The sequence below is a fragment of the Panicum virgatum genome, chromosome 2K, assembly GCF_016808335.1.
Source record: "Panicum virgatum strain AP13 chromosome 2K, P.virgatum_v5, whole genome shotgun sequence".
Classification (NCBI taxonomy): Eukaryota; Viridiplantae; Streptophyta; class Magnoliopsida; order Poales; family Poaceae; genus Panicum; species Panicum virgatum.
The window spans coordinates 5,424,552-5,445,981 of record NC_053137.1 but is presented as its reverse complement, the minus strand read 5'-3'; the positions used below and the strand labels follow the sequence as shown (position 1 = coordinate 5,445,981).

The window sequence follows — 21,430 nt, the reverse complement described above, 5'->3', positions numbered from 1 at the left end:
ATTGCCCCTTTTCTTTGAATTGACCAGGCTTAGGCTTGAAGTGTTTCTTCTTAAATTTCTTATACCTTTTCTTTTCAGAATGCTTGAATTGATTAGCATGATCAATTCTTTCTGCCTTAAGCCTTTCTGCTTCTTGCACGCACATGGCAATTAACTCATCAATACCCCCACTTTATTTTCATAGAATTATAGTTGATCACAAATGGAGAAAACTCCTGGGGTAGTGATGACATGATAAAATGGACAAGAAAACCATCTGAGATTTCCATCTCCATTGACTTAAGCTTTGAAGCCATGTGACATTTCTTCATTATATGCTCCCTCAGACTTCCAGTGGCATCATATCTCTCTCCAACCAACCTTTTGATAAGGGTGGTGGCATAAGCTTTAGAGGAGCCCTTAAACTGCTCCTCAATCTTAGCAAGATATTCTCTGGCAGTCTGAGTATCTGAGATAGCACCCCTTATAGTGTCAATGATGGAGCTTCTGATGATCATAAGGCATTTTCGATTTGAAATATCCTATTTTGCCTTTGCTTCATCATATTCCTTCTTAAGAGCTTCATAATTTTCATTTCCCGGTTTAGGCTCAACTGGAGCATCATTATGGAGGGCAAAATCAATATCCAGCAGAGCTAGAGTGATCTCCAGCTTCTCCTTCCATGAAGCATAGTTGCTTCCATTAAGCTGCTCAATATTGCCTAAGATACTGGCAATTTGAGATGCTGCATAAGAGAGAATCAATAACATAGGTGAGCATCTTCTTTTATTGATCAAATTCAAATCAGCTTTGGCCAGAAATGAATAAGAGCAATAAAATTTTGTGAATAAGTATTTATAAATCAGCTTTGGCCAGAATAATAAATACAAACCACACTTTATTGAATTTCATAATCTTCTTTTATTAATTCAATCAAATCAGCTTTGGCCAGAATTGATTTGAACAAATAAAATTTTATGATCAAATAAGTGTCAATCAGCTTTGGCCAGAATGACAATTATTTGTCACACTTAGTCAGAGTAAATATTTGCAGCGAAAATAATTTATAACACATAAAATAATAACTTTAAAGAATAAAATTAATGTAAATATCATAAAAATTAGATGGACATGAGAAAATTTCATTACATAATAAGTCTGTTTATTATTCTAATCATTATTTGCTAAACATAACAAAACATCTTTAAAATTTAAACATGAAATAACATTTATAATCATAATGTTTAAAAGCAAAAACAATTATTTAAAGTCTAAAAACAACATTATTTTAGCCCAATAACTTATTTGGCCCATTACTATGCAGCCCAATGCATTTTTCTTAATTTCAAGAAAAAAAAATTTGACGCAAAAATCAACGCACTGGAATCCAAGGGCAAGTGTTCGCCGAGTCACGGAAAGTCAACCAAGCGTGCCAGTCAATTTGACCTGAAATTGACAAGGGAGAAAACAAAGTCAAATTCGAGAGCGTATCGGCTGGGATTCCGAATATCTCTCAGATGGGCGTATCGGCAAGCTTTTTTGATACTATAGATGATAAAAAGATATTAAATGCAAGCGCGTAGTAAAAGAGCACATCGGCAGGATCAGCCGATGCACTAAATGACAAAACCGGCTTTGAACAGCCGATTGTGTATGTATGACAAGATCTAAGCTACGAATGGGTAACTCAGATGATGTGAGCTAAAAACAGATCTAAACCAGCTCTTGAGATAACAAAAATGTTACTCTAAAACATAAAGCCGATCTAGTATATTTTTAGATGTGATAATGGCCAAAAAGCATAGAAAAACCTACAAATCTAGCCGATATCGATAATTGGTGAATAAATCTAGACGAGACGACAGCGATGCGCCCGGATCTCAAAGCCTAGATAAACTCGATAACTTTTGAATAGATTTGAACGAAGCTACAGCGATGCGCCCGGTAGCTAAAGCTCAAATATACTCAGTAAAACAAAAACTCACCAGCAAATCAAGTCGCTCGAATGTGAGGCGTCCTTGATCAACTTGAAAGAACTCATCGAAAAAAGAAAAGAAAAGGCGAAGTCGCCGAAAAAAGTGCAAAGGAATTGTAAAGTTTGTTGTATTGGATGTGTATCAAGTTTTTCCGGTCCCTTACAACTGATATATATAGCCTAGCGCTATCAAGTCCTAACTGATCACGGCAAACATTACTTGACCCTAAATAAAAGACTATCTAAAAGATAAACTACTTAAAATATTACAACCGAATCATCAAGATTCTCGTAGAGTCCGGATCCTCTTCTCCTTCCTTGACTTCATCGGCAACTCTCCATCGGCCGAGCACCAGAGTTAGCGGATCAGCATCTTCGCAGAATATTCTCCTAGCCCATCGAACGGACTTCCATCGGCCGATTCCAACCCTGTGTATCTTTTGGTTTCTTCCAAATCGGCCATCTTCCCTTCATAAGAATCACCTTCCTTGACACGTGTCAAAAAATGGTGTCAACACATGCCCTCCAGTTTCGGAATAATTTATTTTGTTCCGAAATTACTCCAACCAGCATTCAAAGTCATTCCTCATACCCCGTGCACACAGCTTACCCCATACAACTGGGTAAAACTCTTCTTTGCCCCTAGCCTTTCGCCTTCCATTTGCGCAAACCCAATGCACCGATGCTCTGAAGGAGTTTCCCCACCTATTTAGAAGCCAACCGAATCTCGATGATGAGATTCATTTTAAGTGGGGTAGGTTTGTAACATCCCGAAAATTCACCCAAGGAAATTACTCGCTAAAAATAAATTTTGAAATCATTTCAAAATTTCTTTCGTCGTTGAGCTCAAATTTCCTTGTCACCTAGATTCTATCTTTTGCCTAAACCTCCATTTAGCTATTCTCTCTCATCATATATGCTCCAACTAATTAGCTTCCTCCCTCACTAATCTCTCTTGTTTTGTTTCTCACCTATGCACTCTCACGTACACAAGTTGCACTCGCGTAGCAGCTTTTAAACATCTGCATGCAGCCTTAGCATCAAGCTAGCACCCATGTGTGCATGCAAACTTTGCAGATCGAGGCTTTCGCTGTGCTCGCTCTCGCTGGCGCATGCAGCAACACTTAATCACATGCATGCTGCCATTAGCTAGCACCCAGTAGCAACACATGGCCATGGCACGCCGAGCTCTCGCACCAGCGGACAACCTAGCCAAAAGCTGGAGACCCCAGCGAGCTGCTGCAAAGCGACGCTGCCCTCTGCTCATGCCATCCCATCTCCTCTACGCCATCATCACCGCAAGTCCGCGCGTGCTTGTGCCATCCCATCACACTGCCGAGCTGCTCGCCGTGCCAAAGCCGCGCCGGCCGCCGGCCGCCGGGGCGCCTGCCCGCCCCGTCTCTTCACCGCTGCAGCCCCGCCGCCTCGCCGCGAACGCCTTGCCGTCGCCTCAATGACACCGCTCCGCTAGGCGACGCCCACAAGCCGATGCCTGTCCACAGTCACCGCCATTAATGGCGGTGGTTGAAGCTGCGAGCTGTTGCTGCTTCTTCGGCCTATAAAAGGCGAGGCCGAGCTGCCCTCCGTCGCCACCTTCAACTCTCCGAGCAGCCCCAGCTCCACCACTCACCGCCTCCCTTCCTCCCTGAATCGAGCTCTCTCTGCTCTCCCTCCCGAGCCGCAGCAGCCGCTCGTCGATCTCCTCCTGTAGGCAGCCCCGCACCAAGGTAAGCAGCTGCCGAGCATCTCCGCAGCACCCTCGGCCTTCCCCAACCAGCGCCCCTTCCTCTACCCACCACCAGCAAGCTCATAAGCCGCGGCCATGGCTGCCACGCGGCCGGAGCCGACCTTCGTTTCCCATGTCCGGAGTCACCCAAGTAGAACCCCCTCGCCCTCCTCTCTCTCCCCGTGCCCTCGGATTCTAGAACGGTGGCCGGAGCTGCCGCCGGCTCGAGCTCGAGCACCCCAGCCATGGCGGATGAGAGAGAGAGAGAGAGAGAGAGAGAGATGGGCACGAGAACCTGCGTGCTTCTCTGCTACCTGTGCCCCTCTCCCTTCCTATTATCTCCTGGGCCCACAACACTAATAAAATCCAAAGGCCCAAGTATATACGCATGTGTGTGCTGTTCGAGTAGCCCACGTGACCATGCCATCATGTGAAATATACTAATTTAATTATGTAGTTTAATTATCAGTTCACTTTAGCATCCAATATCTCACCCATCCAAACTCCGATTCCGTTGATTCTTTTTCTTAAATTCTTCTAAAATCATACACTATCTATTCCTCCTATTTTCATCCTCTCTAAGCTCATTTTATTTTATGTTTGTGCTTGTTTGTGTTTGCTTGTCGTTGTGCCGTTCTCATCCGTAGCTGACGGTGTGAACGAGGGAGAACCCGTCGACGAGCAGCAAGTGAACGAGGACCAGTTCCGCGACCCCGAACCCGAAGGACAGTACTTCGATCAGGACTTCCCGGAAGGCTTTGAGGACGGCAAGTTCAATCCCATCCTTTGAGGCATATTTTGTCCTAGTTTTTATAAACACAACCTATTGGCCCGATTTACAAAACTGCATATGTTTTGCCTGCTGAAAACATGGTTGGATAGCCACCCCTTGATTTATTATAACTATTTCTTGACCACCTAGATTAATGTCTGAATGTGATCTGTTTGGACATTAATCGATGCTAGAACGCTTAGGACCTTAAACACGATACAACTTGTTTTATACAAAGAAAAGGTGTGAGTGTGTGGGAAGGAAAAATATGAAATTTTCGAAAGATAAGTTTAAACGAGATGGATGGCACTTCTGTGTGAATTGCCGAATGGTGTGCTCGTACCTGTGTGGTTGAGCAAGGAAGGGAGATATCCATCTTGTCACAACTAAGGACCGAGTTGGTGTGTCATCTCACCTAACTCAACCATCGTGCAAACCACTCGACCGTTGTATGGGCAACGGCTTAGCATAAACCCCACTAGTTAGTCTGATAGCCATCAGGAGAGTTGAGAGCAACGAGTGACCAAGGAGAAGGGATATGCTCTGTGTGATTTATGCCCCGGTTATACCTCGGTGATAGGTCGATGACCCCTCGGTGGATCCCGTGGTGGCTAGTCAGGTCTAGCTAAGGTGGGTAATGGCTTTGTTGAGATCCGCACCGACACTAAGGTGATCGTGCCGTGGTACCCCGCTTGTGGGTAAAGTTGCACGCCTCTGCAGAGTTAAAATCTATTCGAATAGACGTGCCCACGGTACTGGGTGAGTTATGGTTTGGTCACACAACTAGTGTTTCTTCTGGGAATGGATGGGATGGCGTGAGTCATTTTGAAAAAGTGTCCGGCAGTTGTGCCATGTACTACGGCGGATGAGGAGTCCGGTAGCAACTTAAAACTGGGATCCTGCGTGGATCAACCCTATGTGTTACACTGTGAGATATAGTTGTTTTTTTTTTGAAAAACCCTTTCTTTCAAATAAACCCCTGCATAAAAATTAGCTTTCCGCAAATTAAACCCTAGCCTTATCCTTGGTTTACCCCATGCATTATATTCTGTTTATACCCCCTCCGTGGGTGTGGTTGGACTTGCTGAGTACGTTTGTACTCACCCCATTCTTAACTTTTACAGAGGAAGGTCCAGACTTCGTTCCCGAAGACATTGAGTAGAGGTTCCGTCCTGCACCCAACCTTTCCTGTGGATAGGGTCACCCGCAGGAAGCTCCGTATGCCGCAGGACTCTGATGACCTCTTCGTAGTTAATGTCGTTGTGTGGGTTTTAGTTGTTATCCTCGCGATAGTGGCGCTTCACTGCCCATTATCGCGTAGAGTTGAACGGTGATGTACTATCTGATGTAATAAATGTGTATCAGCCTCCTGGGACTGATATTTGTAATACATTTAAGTCTTCTCTTATGAGGGGACGCTTCACCGATTGATGGGATCCACAGACACCTTCGTGAATTTCACCCATTAACACCTTTGCTTCTTCTTTATCAATGCATTTGAGCAAAACCCCATCAATTGACCGATAATATAAATCTTCCTCCAACAATACATACTTGATTGCTTAGAATCTGATTTTTCCGTTCACTTTCTTGGATAGATCTTTCAGATAATCAATAATCTCTTTCCTTCAATCATCGGCTGTTAACTCCAAGGCCATTATTCCTTCCATCAGCCGATATCCTAAAGCATGCTGAGCCAGCCGATTTGCATCACTATTATGAAATTTGGGAACATGCTCGATGGTTACCTTCTTGAATTCTTTCAGCAGCCGGAGACATTCTTCATGATATAATTGTAAAATACCATCTTTGCATTCATACTCCCCAACTAACTGATTGATCACCAGCATAGAATCTTCAAAAATCTTAACAGCTTCGGCTTTGATTTCTCGAAGTAATTGAATCCCCTTGAGAATAGCACGATACTCAGCTTGATTATTGGTTGTAGAGGCTTCAATCGGAAATGAGAACTCAAAATTTGTCCCCCGAGGGGAAATTAGCACCACACCAATTCCAGAATTGTTTCCACACGAAGATCCATCAAAGAATAAAGTCCAAAGAACAAGATCTACCATGCTTAGCTCTGGTCCACAATGTTGCACAACAAAATCGGTTACGGCTTGACCCTTAACTGTTTTAGCCGATTCATATCTCAAATCAAATTCTGATAATGCCAAAATCCACTTCCCTATTCTCCCTTTTAAAATCAGCAATAAGAGCATATATCTAATAACATCATCTTTGCTCACAACAACACATTCAGCCGACAATAAATAATGTCTAAGCTTGGTACAGAAGAAGTATAAGCAAAGACACAATCTCTCGACAGGAGAATACCTGGTTTCAGCATCCAGCAACCTTCTGCTCACAAAATAGATAGCTCTATCTTTTCCGTCAAATTCTTGAATAAGGGCCGATCCGATAGCACGCTCATCAGCCGATAAATACAATTTAAATGGTTTGTGCTTTTGGGGAGGAACCAACACCGGAGGATTTACCGGATAATGTTTGATTTCATCCAATGCCTTCTGATGTTCCTCTCTCCATACAAATTCCTGATCGGCCTTCAACTTTAGTAAAGAACTGAACGGCTGAATTTTTCCCGACAGATTAGATATAAATCTTTCGAATAAAATTAATCTTGCTGATCAATGACTGAAGTTCAACCTTCATCGTAGGGGTTTCAACTTTGTCGATGGCTGATATAGTCTTCTGACTAATTTCAATCCCTCGCTCATGTACCATAAAGCCCAAAAATTGGCCAGCTGATACACCAAAAGCGCACTTGTTTGGATTCATCTTTAAACCATGTCTTCTGGTGCATTCCAAAGCTCTACGTAGATCGGCCAAATGTTCTTGGTGCCCCTTTGACTTCACAACCACGTCATCAATGTATATCTCCACAATTTTGCCGATGAATTCATGAAAGATATAATTCATGGCTCTCTGGTACGTAGCACCGGCATTTTTTAGTCCGAAGGTCATGACTACCCACTCGAATAAATCGAGATGTCCCAGACATCTGAATGCAGTTTTGTGGATGTCTTCTTCCGCCATAAAGATTTGGTTGTACCCAGCATTACCATCCATAAAACTGATCACCTTGTGCCCAGCAGCAGCATCTACCAACATATCAGCTATCGGTATAGGGTAACCATCCATCGGCGTAGCCTTGTTGAGATCCCTGAAATCAATGCATACCCGCAACTTGCCATTTTTCTTGTAAACAGGAACCACGTTAGAAATCCATTCGGCATAACGACACTGCCAAATAAAATTAGCTTCAATTAACTGTATAATCTCGGCCTTTATATCTGGCAAAATCTTAGGATTACATCGCCTCGCTCCTTGTTGATATGGCCGATATCCCGATTTTATAGGCAAACGATGTTCCACAATAGATCTATCCAAGCCAAACATCTCATAATATTCCCAAGCAAAGCAATCTTTGTACTCTCTTAATAAACTTTTCAGTTCCTGCTTGTATTTGAGATCCAAGTTGGCACTAATAAACGTCGGCCTCGGTCTATCACCATCTCCGATATCAATTTCCTCTAGTAAATCGGCCGACATAAACCCATGCCCCAACTTCCATTCTTCCTCTAGGAACTCATCCATCAGGAACTTTCTGAAGAACCGACTGCTTGGATCGGTGTAGAATTGTCACTGGCCGATTCATCATCGGATTTAGCCTTAACACGCCAAATTTGTGATTTGACTCCTTTCTCGTTCAGAGTTTGTTCTTGTTCTTCCTCAATGATCTCCAGCTGGCGTAACCTCTGAATACGTCGCTTCTGAGACCTGGTCAAATCCCCTAGGCACCATTGAGATTGATCCGTGCGATCAGGCTCACGTTCTGGATCTCTCTGCATCGGCTGATCATCTTGCACTCTGTCATCGGCCACCTGTTCTAGCCAATCGTGTGCAGGTATTCTTCTTCTAGCAGGATCACGTAGCATGGTCCTGCCCCCTAGTTGATCATGTACCGATATCTTTCTTCCTAGCCGATCATGCACAGGAGTGCGCTCACGTCGATAGGGTTCATGACGTGGTTTTTCATATGATCGGTTGCCTTGACCATTGCACTCGGGACAATCATACGCCGATGGCAATGTCAACCCTTCTTCCCAGCAGTAGACAAAGAAAGGACACCTCCAACGATCTTGCTCGCGTCGCTCCTCTTCTTCTCTACGCTGCCGCCTTTCACGATCACGCTGAAACTTATTCAACAGCATTTGAGACGTGACACGTCTACGTGGTGTCGATGAACGTCCAACATCCTTCATCGGACCCTTTCCTTTGACCTCATCGGCTGCTATCTGCACTTTAGGATCAACAGCCCCAGATCTCTTGGCCGATGACGATATCAAAATCTTGGCTTGAGGAGAATCCTCATCTCTGGCCACATCAACCATGTTTGTGGCGAAAGGATGCCCGTCGATCTTCATCATCTTCTTGGGAGCCTCAAATTTCAATCTCCCTTGTTCGAAAGCCATCTGAATCTGCTGTCGGAAGACCTTGCACTTATTTGTATCATGCGATGTGACGTTGTGCCACTTGCAGTACTTCATATTCTTGATCTCGTCCTTCGATGGAATCTTGTGATATGGCTTCAACTTGATCAACCCTTCCGACAATAACAAGTCAAAGATCTTGTCGACTTTGGTGATGTCAAACCCATACTACTCAGGCTCTTTCTTCCCAAACGAACACATCACCGGCTTTTTGTTGTTCTGTATCCACTCAGCCGATGCGACCGTTTCTTGCTCCTTTTCAGACTCATCATTAGCAAAATACTCCACATAGTTGATCTTCTTCTGAAAAGGCTTCTTGGACTCGTAGGATCGAGTCTTTCCTATCATCCGACTTGCGATCTGGCTAATACTTTCAAACTCTTGCGATGCATATTTATCTTTAATGTGCGGCAAGAGCCCATTAAATGCTGCATCGGCCAACTGCGGATCAGATAGAACCAAACTGTAACATCGGTTCTTGACATCTCTGAACCTTTGGATAAAAGCAGCAACCAATTCATCATTTCTCTGTCTTAAGCCGGTCAAATCGGTCAACTTTAACTCAGTAATCCCAGAGAAAAAGAACTGATGAAATTGTCTCTCTAGATGGGCTCAATATAATATGGAGTTTGCTGGCAAAGTGGTGAACCAAGCAAAGGCCGATCCAGACAAAGACAAGGAGAACAAACGGACTCTGAGTGCATCATGGTTGCCCACTTCTCCCAACTATAGAAGGAACCTATTAACATGTTCCATCGTAGAAACTTCTCCCTGCCCTGAGAACTTTGTGAAGTCAGGCATTTTGTACTTGTGTGGGTGAGGAATCTGATCATAAGACAGAGGATAGGGAGTCTTGTACATAACGGATTGTTGCTTTGGCCTCAAACCAAACTGCTCCCTCATCACTTCAGCTATCTTTGTGCTCCAATCAACTTGCGGCTCAACTATTGGCATTTGCTGAGGGGAAACCGTGCTCGCTGCATTGGTCATCATCGCAAGTTGCTGAGCTACATGGTTCATCGGCTGTCTAGCCGATTGCATCTGATGTATTTGCTGAGCTATCCGATTGGGTGTCTGCTAAATCATCGTCGGCTGTGGAGCTGATGGACTAGCCGACTGTTGCCCAGTAGCCTCCATGTATGGTACACTAACACAACGTATCTGTCCGGTTGCTTGATTGTGGAATACCCAGTTGATTCCCTTCTGATGCGGAGATTGTGACAACAACACTTCTGAAGGAGACTGGGGTTGGAGCAGAATAGCAAGACGCTGCTGTGGGGTCAACGACGGTGGCACCGATGTATTAGTTTGTGCCATCTGTTGTGGACTCCATGCGCCTTGTGCATTCAGCTGTGTTGCCGATGCATCCTGCTGTGCACCCATCGGCTGAACGATCGATGGATCAGGCTGAGAGGCTATCGGCTGAGAAGCCGACGCATTAAACTGCATCTTGGGTGGCGTAGAAAAGAAATCCGGATGCATACCATACCCAGTAGCAGGATTCCATCCTTTAGGAAATACAGACGCAGATCCATCTTGCACAGTTGTAGCAATCGGCGGCGTGGTTGAGTATATAGAATCTGCTGTAACCGCTGATGCTGCAGTAGTCATCTGGGGTGGAGTTTGACTGTTGCTTGTTCCTGCCTGGCTATTCTGAGCCAACAGGGCTGCTGCCATAGATATTTCCAAGAGAACATACTGCATCTGATCTGGCTGTATATAGCAAGGATCCATGCACCCTGAAAACATGCCTTCAGCAAAAGTCTTAACCACCGCATTGTGCACTGTGTTGCCCATAACTGTTGCACTCTTGATGAAGGCTTGTGCCACAGCTTGGCCAACTGCGTCTATCATCTTGCTTTCACGTTGAGCCTCTGTCAATGGCTGGAAAGATGGAAGATTAAACTTCTTGATCACCTCACCAGATCTGTTGACGATGTACGACTTGAGGCATTCACATTTGAATCTCTCCACCAGCTCTTTATGTTCCTTCTTTTGTTCTTCTTCGAGCTTGTCTTCAGGAACAGGAATCTAGTTTTCTTCACTAACTGCAGATTTATCTGTCATTTCCACCATGTTGAAGCTTTTGGTCCCATCGAGCGTGCCAAAAGATGTGTTGACACAAACATCAACACACTGGAATCCTAGGGCAAGTGTTCGCCGAGTCACGGAAAGTCAACCAAGCGTGCCAGTCAATTTGACCTGAAATTGACAAGGGAGAAAACAAAGTCAAATTCGAGAGCGTATCGACTGAGATTCCAAATATCTCTCAGATGGGCGTATCGGCAAGCTTTGCTGATACTATAGACGATAAAAAGATATTAAATGCAAGCGCGTAGTAAAAGAGCGCATCGGCAGGATCAGCCGATGCACTAAACGACAAAACTGGCTTTGAACAGCCGTTTGCGTATGTATGACAAGATCTAAGCTACGAATGTGTAACTCAGATGATGTGAGCTAAAAACAGATCTAAACTGGCTCTTGAGATAACAAAAGTGTTACTCCAAAACCTAAAGCCGATCTAGTATGTTTTTAGATGTGATAATGGCCAAAAAGCATAGGAAAACCTACAAATCTAGCCGATATCGATAATTGGTGAATAAATCTAGACGAGACGACAGTGATGCGCCCGGAAGTCAAAGTCCAGATAAACTCGATAACTTTTAAATAGATTTGAACAAAGCTACATCGATGCACCCGATAGCTAAAGCTCAAATATACTCGGTAAAACGAAAACTCACCAGCAAATCAAGTCGCTCGAATGTGAGGCGTCCTTGATCAACTTCAAAGAACTCGTCGAAAAAAAAGAAAAGGTGAAGTCGCCGAAAAAAGTGCAAAGAAATTGTAAAGTTTGTTGTATTAGATGTGTATCAAATTTTTCCGGTCCCTTACAACTGATATATATAGCCTAGCGCTATCAAGTCCTAACCGATCAAGACAAACATTACTTGACCCTAAAGAAAAGATTATCTAAAAGATAAACTACTTAAAATATTACAACCGAATCATCAAGATTCTCGTAGAGTCCGGATCCTCTTCTCCTTCCTTGACTTCATCGGCAACTCTCCATCGGCCGAGCACCGGAGCTAGCGGATCAGCTTCTTCGCAGAATATTCTCCTGACCCATCGGACGGACTTCCATCGGCCATCTTCCCTTCATATGAATCAGCTTCCTTGACACGTGTCAAAAATTGGTGTCAACAAAAATATTAACAAAATTTGGCCCAAAAAGTTTAAAACGACCTGGGCCGATTTCGGCCTGGTCCAAAACAGTCGCGCCGCCCCCAAAACCCGGGCCTTAGGCCCAAAAACCTAGGCCTGGGCCGGGAATTCAACCTCCCCGCCGGCCTGCCACGGCCTGAGCCGGGGCCGACGCGTGCCAGCCGTCGGATCAAATCCGACGGCCAGCGCCTCCCCCCCCCCCCCCCGACGCATAAAAGGCGGCCCGGCCGCCCCCCCCAACCCTAAGTTATTTTATCCCTCCCCTTCTCTCTCTTCTCACCCGACAGCGGCTCCGGGCGAGCGAGACGGTGACGGCGTCGTCGGAGCGGCGCGCGCCAGAGGGGGTGGAGGCGCTGCCGAGCTTTGCTCACCAGAGTGCGGCCGTGGCCGGCGCGCAGCTCTTTCGAGCACCGCTCGTCGGTGCCCTAAGGCACCCGCCGGCCGTGCCCCCGATTTGCAGCGGCGACGGCGGCGGTCGTCAGATCTAGCGAGCGGACGGCCACCTCGGCTTCATGGCGCGCGCGTGGGGTCGGCGTCGGCCGGTGCGGGGGGCCCACGAGGCTGCTCAGGACCAAGTCCCGGGCGCGCGCTCGCCGTTAGTGACGGCCATGGCGGCCCTTGAGGTAAGCTCCCCGCCTTCCTCTTTAGATCTTAGGGTTAAAGTTCCTTAGGATTTGGGGATTTTGCTAGGGTTAGGGTTTCGGCAGTGGGGATTTTTTTGGGTAATTAGGGCTTCGGGTTGCAGGATTTGGACGCAAAACTTCATGACAGAGGTATTTAGCATAAACAGAGGGTTCCAATTTGAAGCTAACCTTGCTCGTGATGCCATTGTTAGATATTCTAGGATCTCTAGATCAAAAGGAACCACAAGAATGTCATGAGATGCACATACCTTGGTCACTAGGGCCTCCCATCACTTGCCTCTGTGTATGTGTTCTTAGTGTGTGTGCGTGTGTCGGTTGTGATTTCCCCGGTGTTGGCAACGTCCAGGTGATCAGTACCTTGAGCGGGGTTCTCACCTCATTATTTATACTTGTTGCACACCGGGGAGAACCGCCATTGTTGGGTCGGTTGCCGTCCCTGATCAGGACGGCACGGGAATGTTCGTTCCGTTCATTGATTTTCCTTTATTAGCTTATCTTACCACTTTACTTTTCATTTATTTAATGAGCTTACTGTTTAAGCTCACAGATCATTATCCCAACATTCAGATCAATGAACAGTGTCCTTACCTTCGGCCTTTTTCTCTGTTTAGTTGTGGTTACGTTGGAGGACGGCTCTGATTGGCTCTAACTATTCAGATCAATGAACTAGTGGCATGAAGAATGAAATCGGTCAGCGTGTAGCTAGAAATAAGCTGCCACACTATTATTTGGCACTTTACTTGAAATATTTCAAAAAGGGCCGCACGGAAAATAATGTGCCTATACCATTATTTGTGGATGGTGTTGTAGCGTTCCACAAGTCTCATGTAAATTTAATGAGAAAATTGTACCTATAATATCTACAAGTAACAGCTTTGTTCGTGAGTCTGAAGTGCTACGACACGTCATACAACAAACGATGACAGTATACCATCAATCCAAAAAAAAGGAAAAAATATATATCATCCCCGCCCCTCCCCCAACTATGGGACGTGGCCTACATAACCCTCCAACCTATGAAACAGTCTATATCACCCCTTGAATTTTCTGAAACACCCTAAATCAGTTTCAAAAAATCATAGTAAATCACAGAAAAATCATAAAATGGAAAATACAATTGTGTTAGACTCCAAATGAGTAGATCTACACAGTGATCATATAATATGGTATGTTTTAGTATATTTTTTGTTGTAGCTTTAGATCTATGTTTTTCTTCATAGCTATAAAAATATACTAAAGCATATCATATTATATGTTCACTGTGTAGATCTACTCATTTGGAGTCCAACACAATTGGATTGTTTATTTTATATTTTTTCTGTGATTTACTATGATTTTTCGAAACTGTTTCAGGGGTAATTTGACCAGTTTTGGAGAGTTCAGGGGGTGATATAGACCGTTTTATAGGTTGGGGGTTATGTAGTCCACTCTCCATATGCGAGGGGGTGATATAGACTTTAAAAAAAAAGACGAAAGTTGAACACACTCACTTTAATCACCAAAAGTCTTTGAACCTGCAATAACCCAACTAACCTCCCCAACTTTAGGTTTGAAATAAACTGAAACATTTTCATTTAAATCTGAATATAGAGCTGATGAAGCTCCATATAGGCCAGTAGCCCTACATATAGAGTATATATATTGTTAATTTGGCCAAACATACTATTCGGCTGGCTGTGACTGGTGGCTGGTGCTGATTTGTTGTGTGAAAAAAGTACTACTGTCTGGTTGATGCTGGTGCTGATTTGGTGTGTGAGAAAAACATTGTTCGCTAGTTGCAGCGAATATATATACAGGTGATGACATGTAAACCGCGATGATGCATGGATGTATGGAGATCACGCGCGTGCATGCATGATGCAACCTAACACTACTGGCCAGTCCAGAGCGATCTTGCATTCCATCTATCTAGTCCAGTGGGACTAACACCAACCAGTTAGAGAGATCCAATTATTAGCTCGAATTTGCAAAAAAGAATTATTAGTTGGTGTCGGCCCCAAAAAGGACGAATATTATTTGTAGTTAGTGAGGATCCCACTGTGATTGTACTTAATATTCAAGAGGAGTACGTAGCCAGCTAGATCATCTCCAAGTTCAGAGCATAGTTACTTAATATTATTTTTTTTTCTCTAAAAAAAATGTGTATCTGCGACACAATCTTTTGGGTCCCTCTGTCAGCGTGTTGCCCATCTAGGCAAATTGCACACATGACTTTTCCAAATCGCAAACAAGTTCAAATTAATGTTCAAATGGTGGAAGAAAAGGAGAAAATTTAACAATAGTGCCGTGCATACATAGTCCTGTGATTACCACTGATGAGCAATCGTGAAGTACGTATACGGTCGTACAGTACGTGCATACATACATATATGGTATACATGTACATTGGGGCACGGTGCCTTTTGCAAAGATATAAATATGATCGTACTCGTACACATCCGTCCGTCAGATTCGGAATCAAATGATGGCCTGCAGAATATAGCTACTGTGCGTGCTAGCTGATGAGTGATCGCACCGTGCAAACAAACGACAAGATCAGCCTCAGCCGTGTGTAGCTTCCAGGGGCCGCCCATATGGCCATATGGTCCGACCCGGACGGCCGGACCACCCGTAAGCTAGCACGCCTAACCACGGTGGCCATTTCAAAAAATAATAATAGTAAATAAATAAATAGCCATGGTAGGAAAGCTTGATTCGGAGCATTACGTCATGCACGTCTCATCTTGGTCTGCCATTTTGTTGGGGGATAAATGATGGCATTAACCATTAATATTGTCCTGTTTGTGAATTGTGATCATCACATGATATCTCCAACCCACTTCCTTTGGTCATAAATAAATAACCCTTCGGAGTTTGGGCACACAAGTATCTCCTTGGCGTGCTGGTCGATAGTAAGGCACCTATGGTAATTTCGTCAATTTTAAGATTAATTTGCCGGCTCAGTCTTTCGGGGTGCTCAAGATTTGCCGGCTCAGTCTTTCGAGGTGCTCACAGGGATAAAGTTGTGTGCGTGTATTAGGTTGAGTATGGGTCCATGCATGTAAGCGTCGGGGCGCCCGTACTTAGTCCCTAACTCTTTGGGCACATTTAATCTGAACGCACCAGTATATCACTATTCCGATACGAATCTGCTCATTATTTTCCAAATATTCAAACATGTCACATTTATAATCAAAGTTCACAAACTAGTTATTATAAGGTGCTCCATCGATGATCTATCACTTGCAAGCGGCTCTGTCCCGGAGAGGACTCGACCTGTCCTTGGACATGTACAGCCAGCAGACCGTGTTGCGTGCCCATGTAACTTCGTGCGCACAAGTGTCACAACAGAGTTGCAAGTGGTACAAGGTTTCATCAGCGGTACCCGCAAAAAAAAAAAAAGGTTTCATTCATCAGCGGTGAAATGCCGCCGTACAGAGGGGAGAGCTAGCAGCCGGCAGAGCATTCAACACCATGGAAAGCGATTTGCCCTGCAGAAAAAAGGACGCAAAAAATAGGCCGACCTCGTGCCACTGTGCCAGTGACTGCTGCCAGTTAATTCGGGTAAATTTTCCGTGTACTGCTGCTTCCTTTGGTCTGCAGCAATCGCTGAACCGATCAGTAGCATCACACTGGCACGATCTTGAGCAGCCCACTGTTCTGGATGTGGCAGCTAGGTGTGCAGCTGCTTTCCTCTGCACATGCTGCTGGTTGGAGGAGGAGGACGGCTCAGATTATTGCTCTGACTGGCCAGGCGCAGCAGAAGCTAACAGCGTCATCATCAAGGTTCAAGAACCATTTTGATGCTAGGGTTTGGCGTTGGGTATGTACTCAGTTTATGTGTGCCGCTCATTGTTTAATGCTGAATGTACGAGTTTTCGTTCCTGTAGCCAGTGGCAGTGAGGACTCCATCATGAGTCAATTGATGTGCTTAATCAGGAAGAGCAGGTACGGTAGCCACTAAGCATGTCTCTATCATATCATCAATCAGTGTGTATGTGTTGGTCCATTTGAGGCAGGTTGCACCACACACGACGATTTCCTAACTTCAGAGTATGTATATTTTTTCAAAGCGAAACTTTTTTTTTTTTGAAAAATCATGAACTGCTTGCGGTTCGGCGTGTATTATTCAAAGCGAAACTTCAAGTGAGTAGCCTTGAATTCTTAAAGGTTTGTTCGGTTAATTTCTTTTATAAATTGAGGGGGATTAAATTTGTTGAGGATTTGATCCCTCACATGTCACAACTCTTCCAATTCACTTCAACCCCCTCCAAATCTCGGAGAACGGTTAAAGAGCTGCAATTCCGTGACCAGGGAGAGCCGGAGCTCGTGGGCCGGTGCAGCGTCGTCGCTTCGCAACGGGCCCGGGAACATTCCAGAGCCCATGAACACGACAGGGAGCTCCAAATATCATTAACGTGCAGGCCAGGCCATGCAAAGCCGATGACGGTAAATGGAGTGATCACTGGTGGGTCATGGAGCGTCTCTCTTTCCTGTTGGCCTCACGGCAAAGCTGCTCGTTCCCGACCGGCGCTGACGGCCGGAGCGGTGGCTGGCTGCGGTGCAGCTGGCTTCACTCACGCTCGGCAAAGCCTCCAACAGAGCCTGTCTCAGTCTCGTCCCCCCTCGCGCTCACATGTGAAGCCCTCACATGTCAGTTGGCTAGCTTCACTAAGATCTTATTTGTTATCAGAAATTTTATTCAAGTTCCAGTCACATCAAAAAGAATTTTATTATTTTGGAGTATTAAATAAAATTTGTTTCTAATTTTTCTTTGACAGTTGAGTGCTAATTTGCGAGACGAATTTAATGAGTCTAATTAATTCATAATTTGCTACAGTGATGCTACAGTAGCCATCCGCTAATCATAAATTAATATACCTTATTAGATTCGTCTCGCAGTTTAACCTTAGAGCCCTGCAGTTAGTTTCATAATTAACATTTATTTAATACTTTTAAATACTAAGATTCTCTATAACGTGACATAGACTAAAGTTAGCGCTTGGAACCAACAACTCCTAATCCTTCGTGCTTAGGGGTGGTAAAGGACCGTCAAATTTGATCTGGATAATCTAAGAGCTGGGCACTAAAAAGACCATACTCTAATTCTATACAATTTTGAGCTAAAAAAAATTAAAGACCAAGTTGAGCCCTGAAAAGAGACCCATTACCACTCCTACTCGTGCTACTGGCTAGAATCTTAGTAAACACAGACAAATCAAAATCAAAATTATGTGGTGATCCTTTCTCTATGGCAATTATGTCGCTCCATGACCAAACACAGAAAGTATGCCGCTTCGAGAGAAACATTGGCTTAGGCAACTTGAATCAGTGACAAGCAAGTCAATTATCCAGACTTCAGACATAATGAAACAAGCTATCCATATTTCCTAACTTAACATCCAAACAGTTAAAACAGGCCCTGGCCACTTTACGTACATTGCATCAGAACAAAAGTCCCCTCTCACAAATCACATCAAAAGGATGATTGGTACACACTGACAAGGTTCTCTTCTCTCATCTCACAATACCGAAACGAAACTACTGCTGGATATGAGACAGAAATGACGAAGCATTTGTGGAATTCCACAGGTCTTCCATAGGTGCAATTACGATCCTTTCTCGTGAAATCTTCCATTGTGCGTCCCCAAGAAGCTTATCCCTGGGTAGAAGATTCACAAAGTCAGCAGAAAATATTATATTGCATGCAAAGGGACAAGCAATGATCTAACCATATCTTGCAAATTAAACAGACGATGCAAAGGAACTAAGAATATCTGGCATGACATGGACTCAATCTCAATCAGCTCAGATTCAACAAGTTGGCTATCAGGCAACCAAAAATTGCAGCTGGATGCTGTTTACCTACAAGAAAACAACCACAGACTACGACATAAACCACATCATTGGGTTCTCAAGGGGATATTTGGGCCGCAGTCCACCACATCCACACAGGCCCTGAAGGTTTAAAACATTCCTACAAATTATATCATGGTGGATATTGTCATGTGATCCCTCTACAATTACTTATGTTTATGTATAACACTCTTGGACAGAAGATATATCAGCAAAGATAAGCATGAAAGCTGCACATATTATGGAGAGATCGACAAGGTTACAATAAACATGGGCACTGTCAGTTATCCATATAGTGCATATAGATTACTTATAGGAAACTGTATATTCAATACTAAAATGGCTCAGCACTGTGATAATAAACAAGATGGGTTATGCTTGTGCAGAGTATTAGATTTCTATGCGTCGGAGAACTGATAGACTAAAATCAAAGAGCTATGCTAAATTGTGATCACATAAGGATCTACTAATTAATAATCCAAAGTAGTTTTAGTGATGAAGGCTATTGCTGAAATGCAAGATAAGCTACAATGCCAAGAAGAATAAACTTCGTTGCTCAGCTTCATTCAAATCAAATACTTTTGAAAAAGTATCCCCAACGACCTAGCATTGTTTCATAGCATAGTTAATTATATTAGTACTCCACATAATTCCTGTTCAACCAAACGAATGATACCAAAAGTCCCTCATACTTTTCCATGAAATTGCATGGTACACCCTGCCCAGAAACAAAAGGCAGAAATAGAGCACCTTTATGAAACCACAATAACAGCTATACTCTCTTTCCATGTTGTTCCTCCAAACATTACAAATCCCTGTTTTAAAAAACATTTTAAAACTATGTTTAATCTTGATTAAACTCTAAACTTTGGCCTGGCGTTGCGTTTAATCACAGTGTCGTTTAATTACAAAAGACGTTTAATCTACGTTTAATCACAAAAAACTTTAAACCATAGGCTAGCGTTCACCTAGCGTCTAGCGTTTTTTTTAAACCTTGTTACAAATGTAAATAATAAATTATCTAGGAGCAAACTAAAACAACCAGCATCCACTAATTTAGTAGAATGTAGCATCAAACAATGAAATTTCGAAGTAGAATTTGCAAACTGCACTTGTATGTAGAAATTCAAATAAGAAGTTATAAAACAAAAGGGGTTTATAAGCATAGTGGTACGAGAGCAGCAAGCAAATTCACTTATCCTGTAAGTGGGCAAACGAAAATTGCTTCCACGTGATCATAATGGCAGTGCCATTGCAAATTGTAGCATAGTAACAAGAATGGTTCTTAGGTCAGAATTACAGTTCGCAGCAGAAGGTAACAGATGAATTGCATCAGCCAGTTATTGCTGCTAAGTGTAGTTATTATTAACCAAAACAAACTAACTAAGCATCAAACAAACTAAGTAAATCTTATGCAAATTTAACCATGACACCAATTCAAAGGAAAAAATCAACCCTAAACACCAATTAACAACTATAGATGCGAGAATTACTTACAGGTAAGAGGCTACTGCGGCGGGTTCTGTCCAGGCTGCTGCGGGCCAGGTGGCGGGGGCGGCATCCCTGGCCTCGGCTGTCCGTACGGCGGCGGAGGCATCCCAGGCCTCATTCCAGGGGGTGGAGGACCCGGCATCCCGGGCCTGATCTGTGGCGGCCCCATCGGCGGGGGTCCCCTCATGAACTGTTGTGGGGGTGCCCCAGGGAATGGCGCAGGCGGCGCCCCAGGCGGACGTTGGAACGGCATCGGCATCTGCGGCGGCATTCCAGGTCGCATATGCGGAGGAGGCATCCCCTGCGGCGGGCGCACAACCTGCGGGTACGCCACCGGCGGCGCCGACAGATTGGGCATCGGCGGCCGCGAGATCTGGGGCTGCATCATGCCAGGGGCGGGTCCACCCACGCCCCGAACAGGGCCGGCGAGGCCCGGAGCGGCCTGGAGGAGCGGGCCGGTGGGAACACCGCGCCCAGCGGCGCGGCCGACACCCGAGCCGGCGAGGGCACCCCCAGCCGCCGCGGCCTTGGCGCGCGACTCGTCGGGCGGCGGCGGGCCCTCGACGGTCATGGAGACGACCTCCTCGCCGCGGAGGAGGAGGAGCCCGAGCGTGCGGCGCTCCTCGCGGTCGCCGGTGGTCTTGGAGGATTTGGAGGGCGGGAGGCGGCGGAACTCCTCGCAGTCGCCGAGGACGAGGTTCATGTGGCGGTCGAACGCCATGAACTTGCCCACAAGCTGGCGGCCGTCCTGGATCGTCACTCGCATGCGGTAGTTGACGAACTGGAGCATCTTGGAGCCCTTTGGGTTCGACATGGCGGCGTCGCCGGGGGGGAGGGCGGCCGCGGCGAGTAGGGTTAGGGTTTCGGCGAGGAGGGGGTGGAGGCGGCGGCGGGCGGGGATGAATATGAGAGGGTTTCGAGGGGTTTGTCCGTTTGAGTTGGTCTCGCAGAATCGGTGCTTTGTCGTGGGCTGGTGGGCCTGTTGTAATGTCGGTTAGTTTTGGGCCCGTGGGGTGAAAATTGAAAGGTGTGCCTAGGCCTTCTCGGCTGCCTTTTTTTTCATTTTTATATTTTAAAAAACAAAATTATAAAAATATATGCCGAATATGGAACTTTCAAAAATGGGTGTCTGTCGCCCCCCTAATGGGCGACTATCGACCATCCAGTTGGCGACAGGACCTAAATGTAAAAAAAATTACATTTAGGTCCTGGCGTACAGGGCCCATTAAACAGTAAACTTGTAAAATCGATATAAAATCGTAGAAAATCGGA

At 44.9% G+C, this 21,430-nt stretch overlaps 1 protein-coding gene across 1 annotated transcript; it reads right to left on the bottom strand.

The window, feature by feature from the left end:
• Positions 1–18,107: 18,107 nt before the first annotated feature.
• Positions 18,108–21,099, bottom strand: LOC120662796 (small nuclear ribonucleoprotein-associated proteins B and B'-like). The gene is made up of 2 exons (XM_039941872.1): positions 20,165–21,099; positions 18,108–18,473 (listed from the first exon to the last, which is right to left on the bottom strand). The coding sequence occupies exon 1, from the start codon at positions 20,970–20,972 to the stop codon at positions 20,175–20,177; it is 798 nt and encodes a 265-aa protein (XP_039797806.1). The 5' UTR covers positions 20,973–21,099; the 3' UTR covers positions 18,108–18,473; positions 20,165–20,174.
• Between the last annotated feature and the right edge of the window lie 331 nt (positions 21,100–21,430).

Bases quoted from the DNA above. Each gene is read 5' to 3' on its own strand.
- LOC120662796 (XM_039941872.1), bottom strand. From the start codon at position 20,972: ATGTCGAACCCAAAGGGCTCCAAGATGCTCCAGTTCGTCAACTACCGC.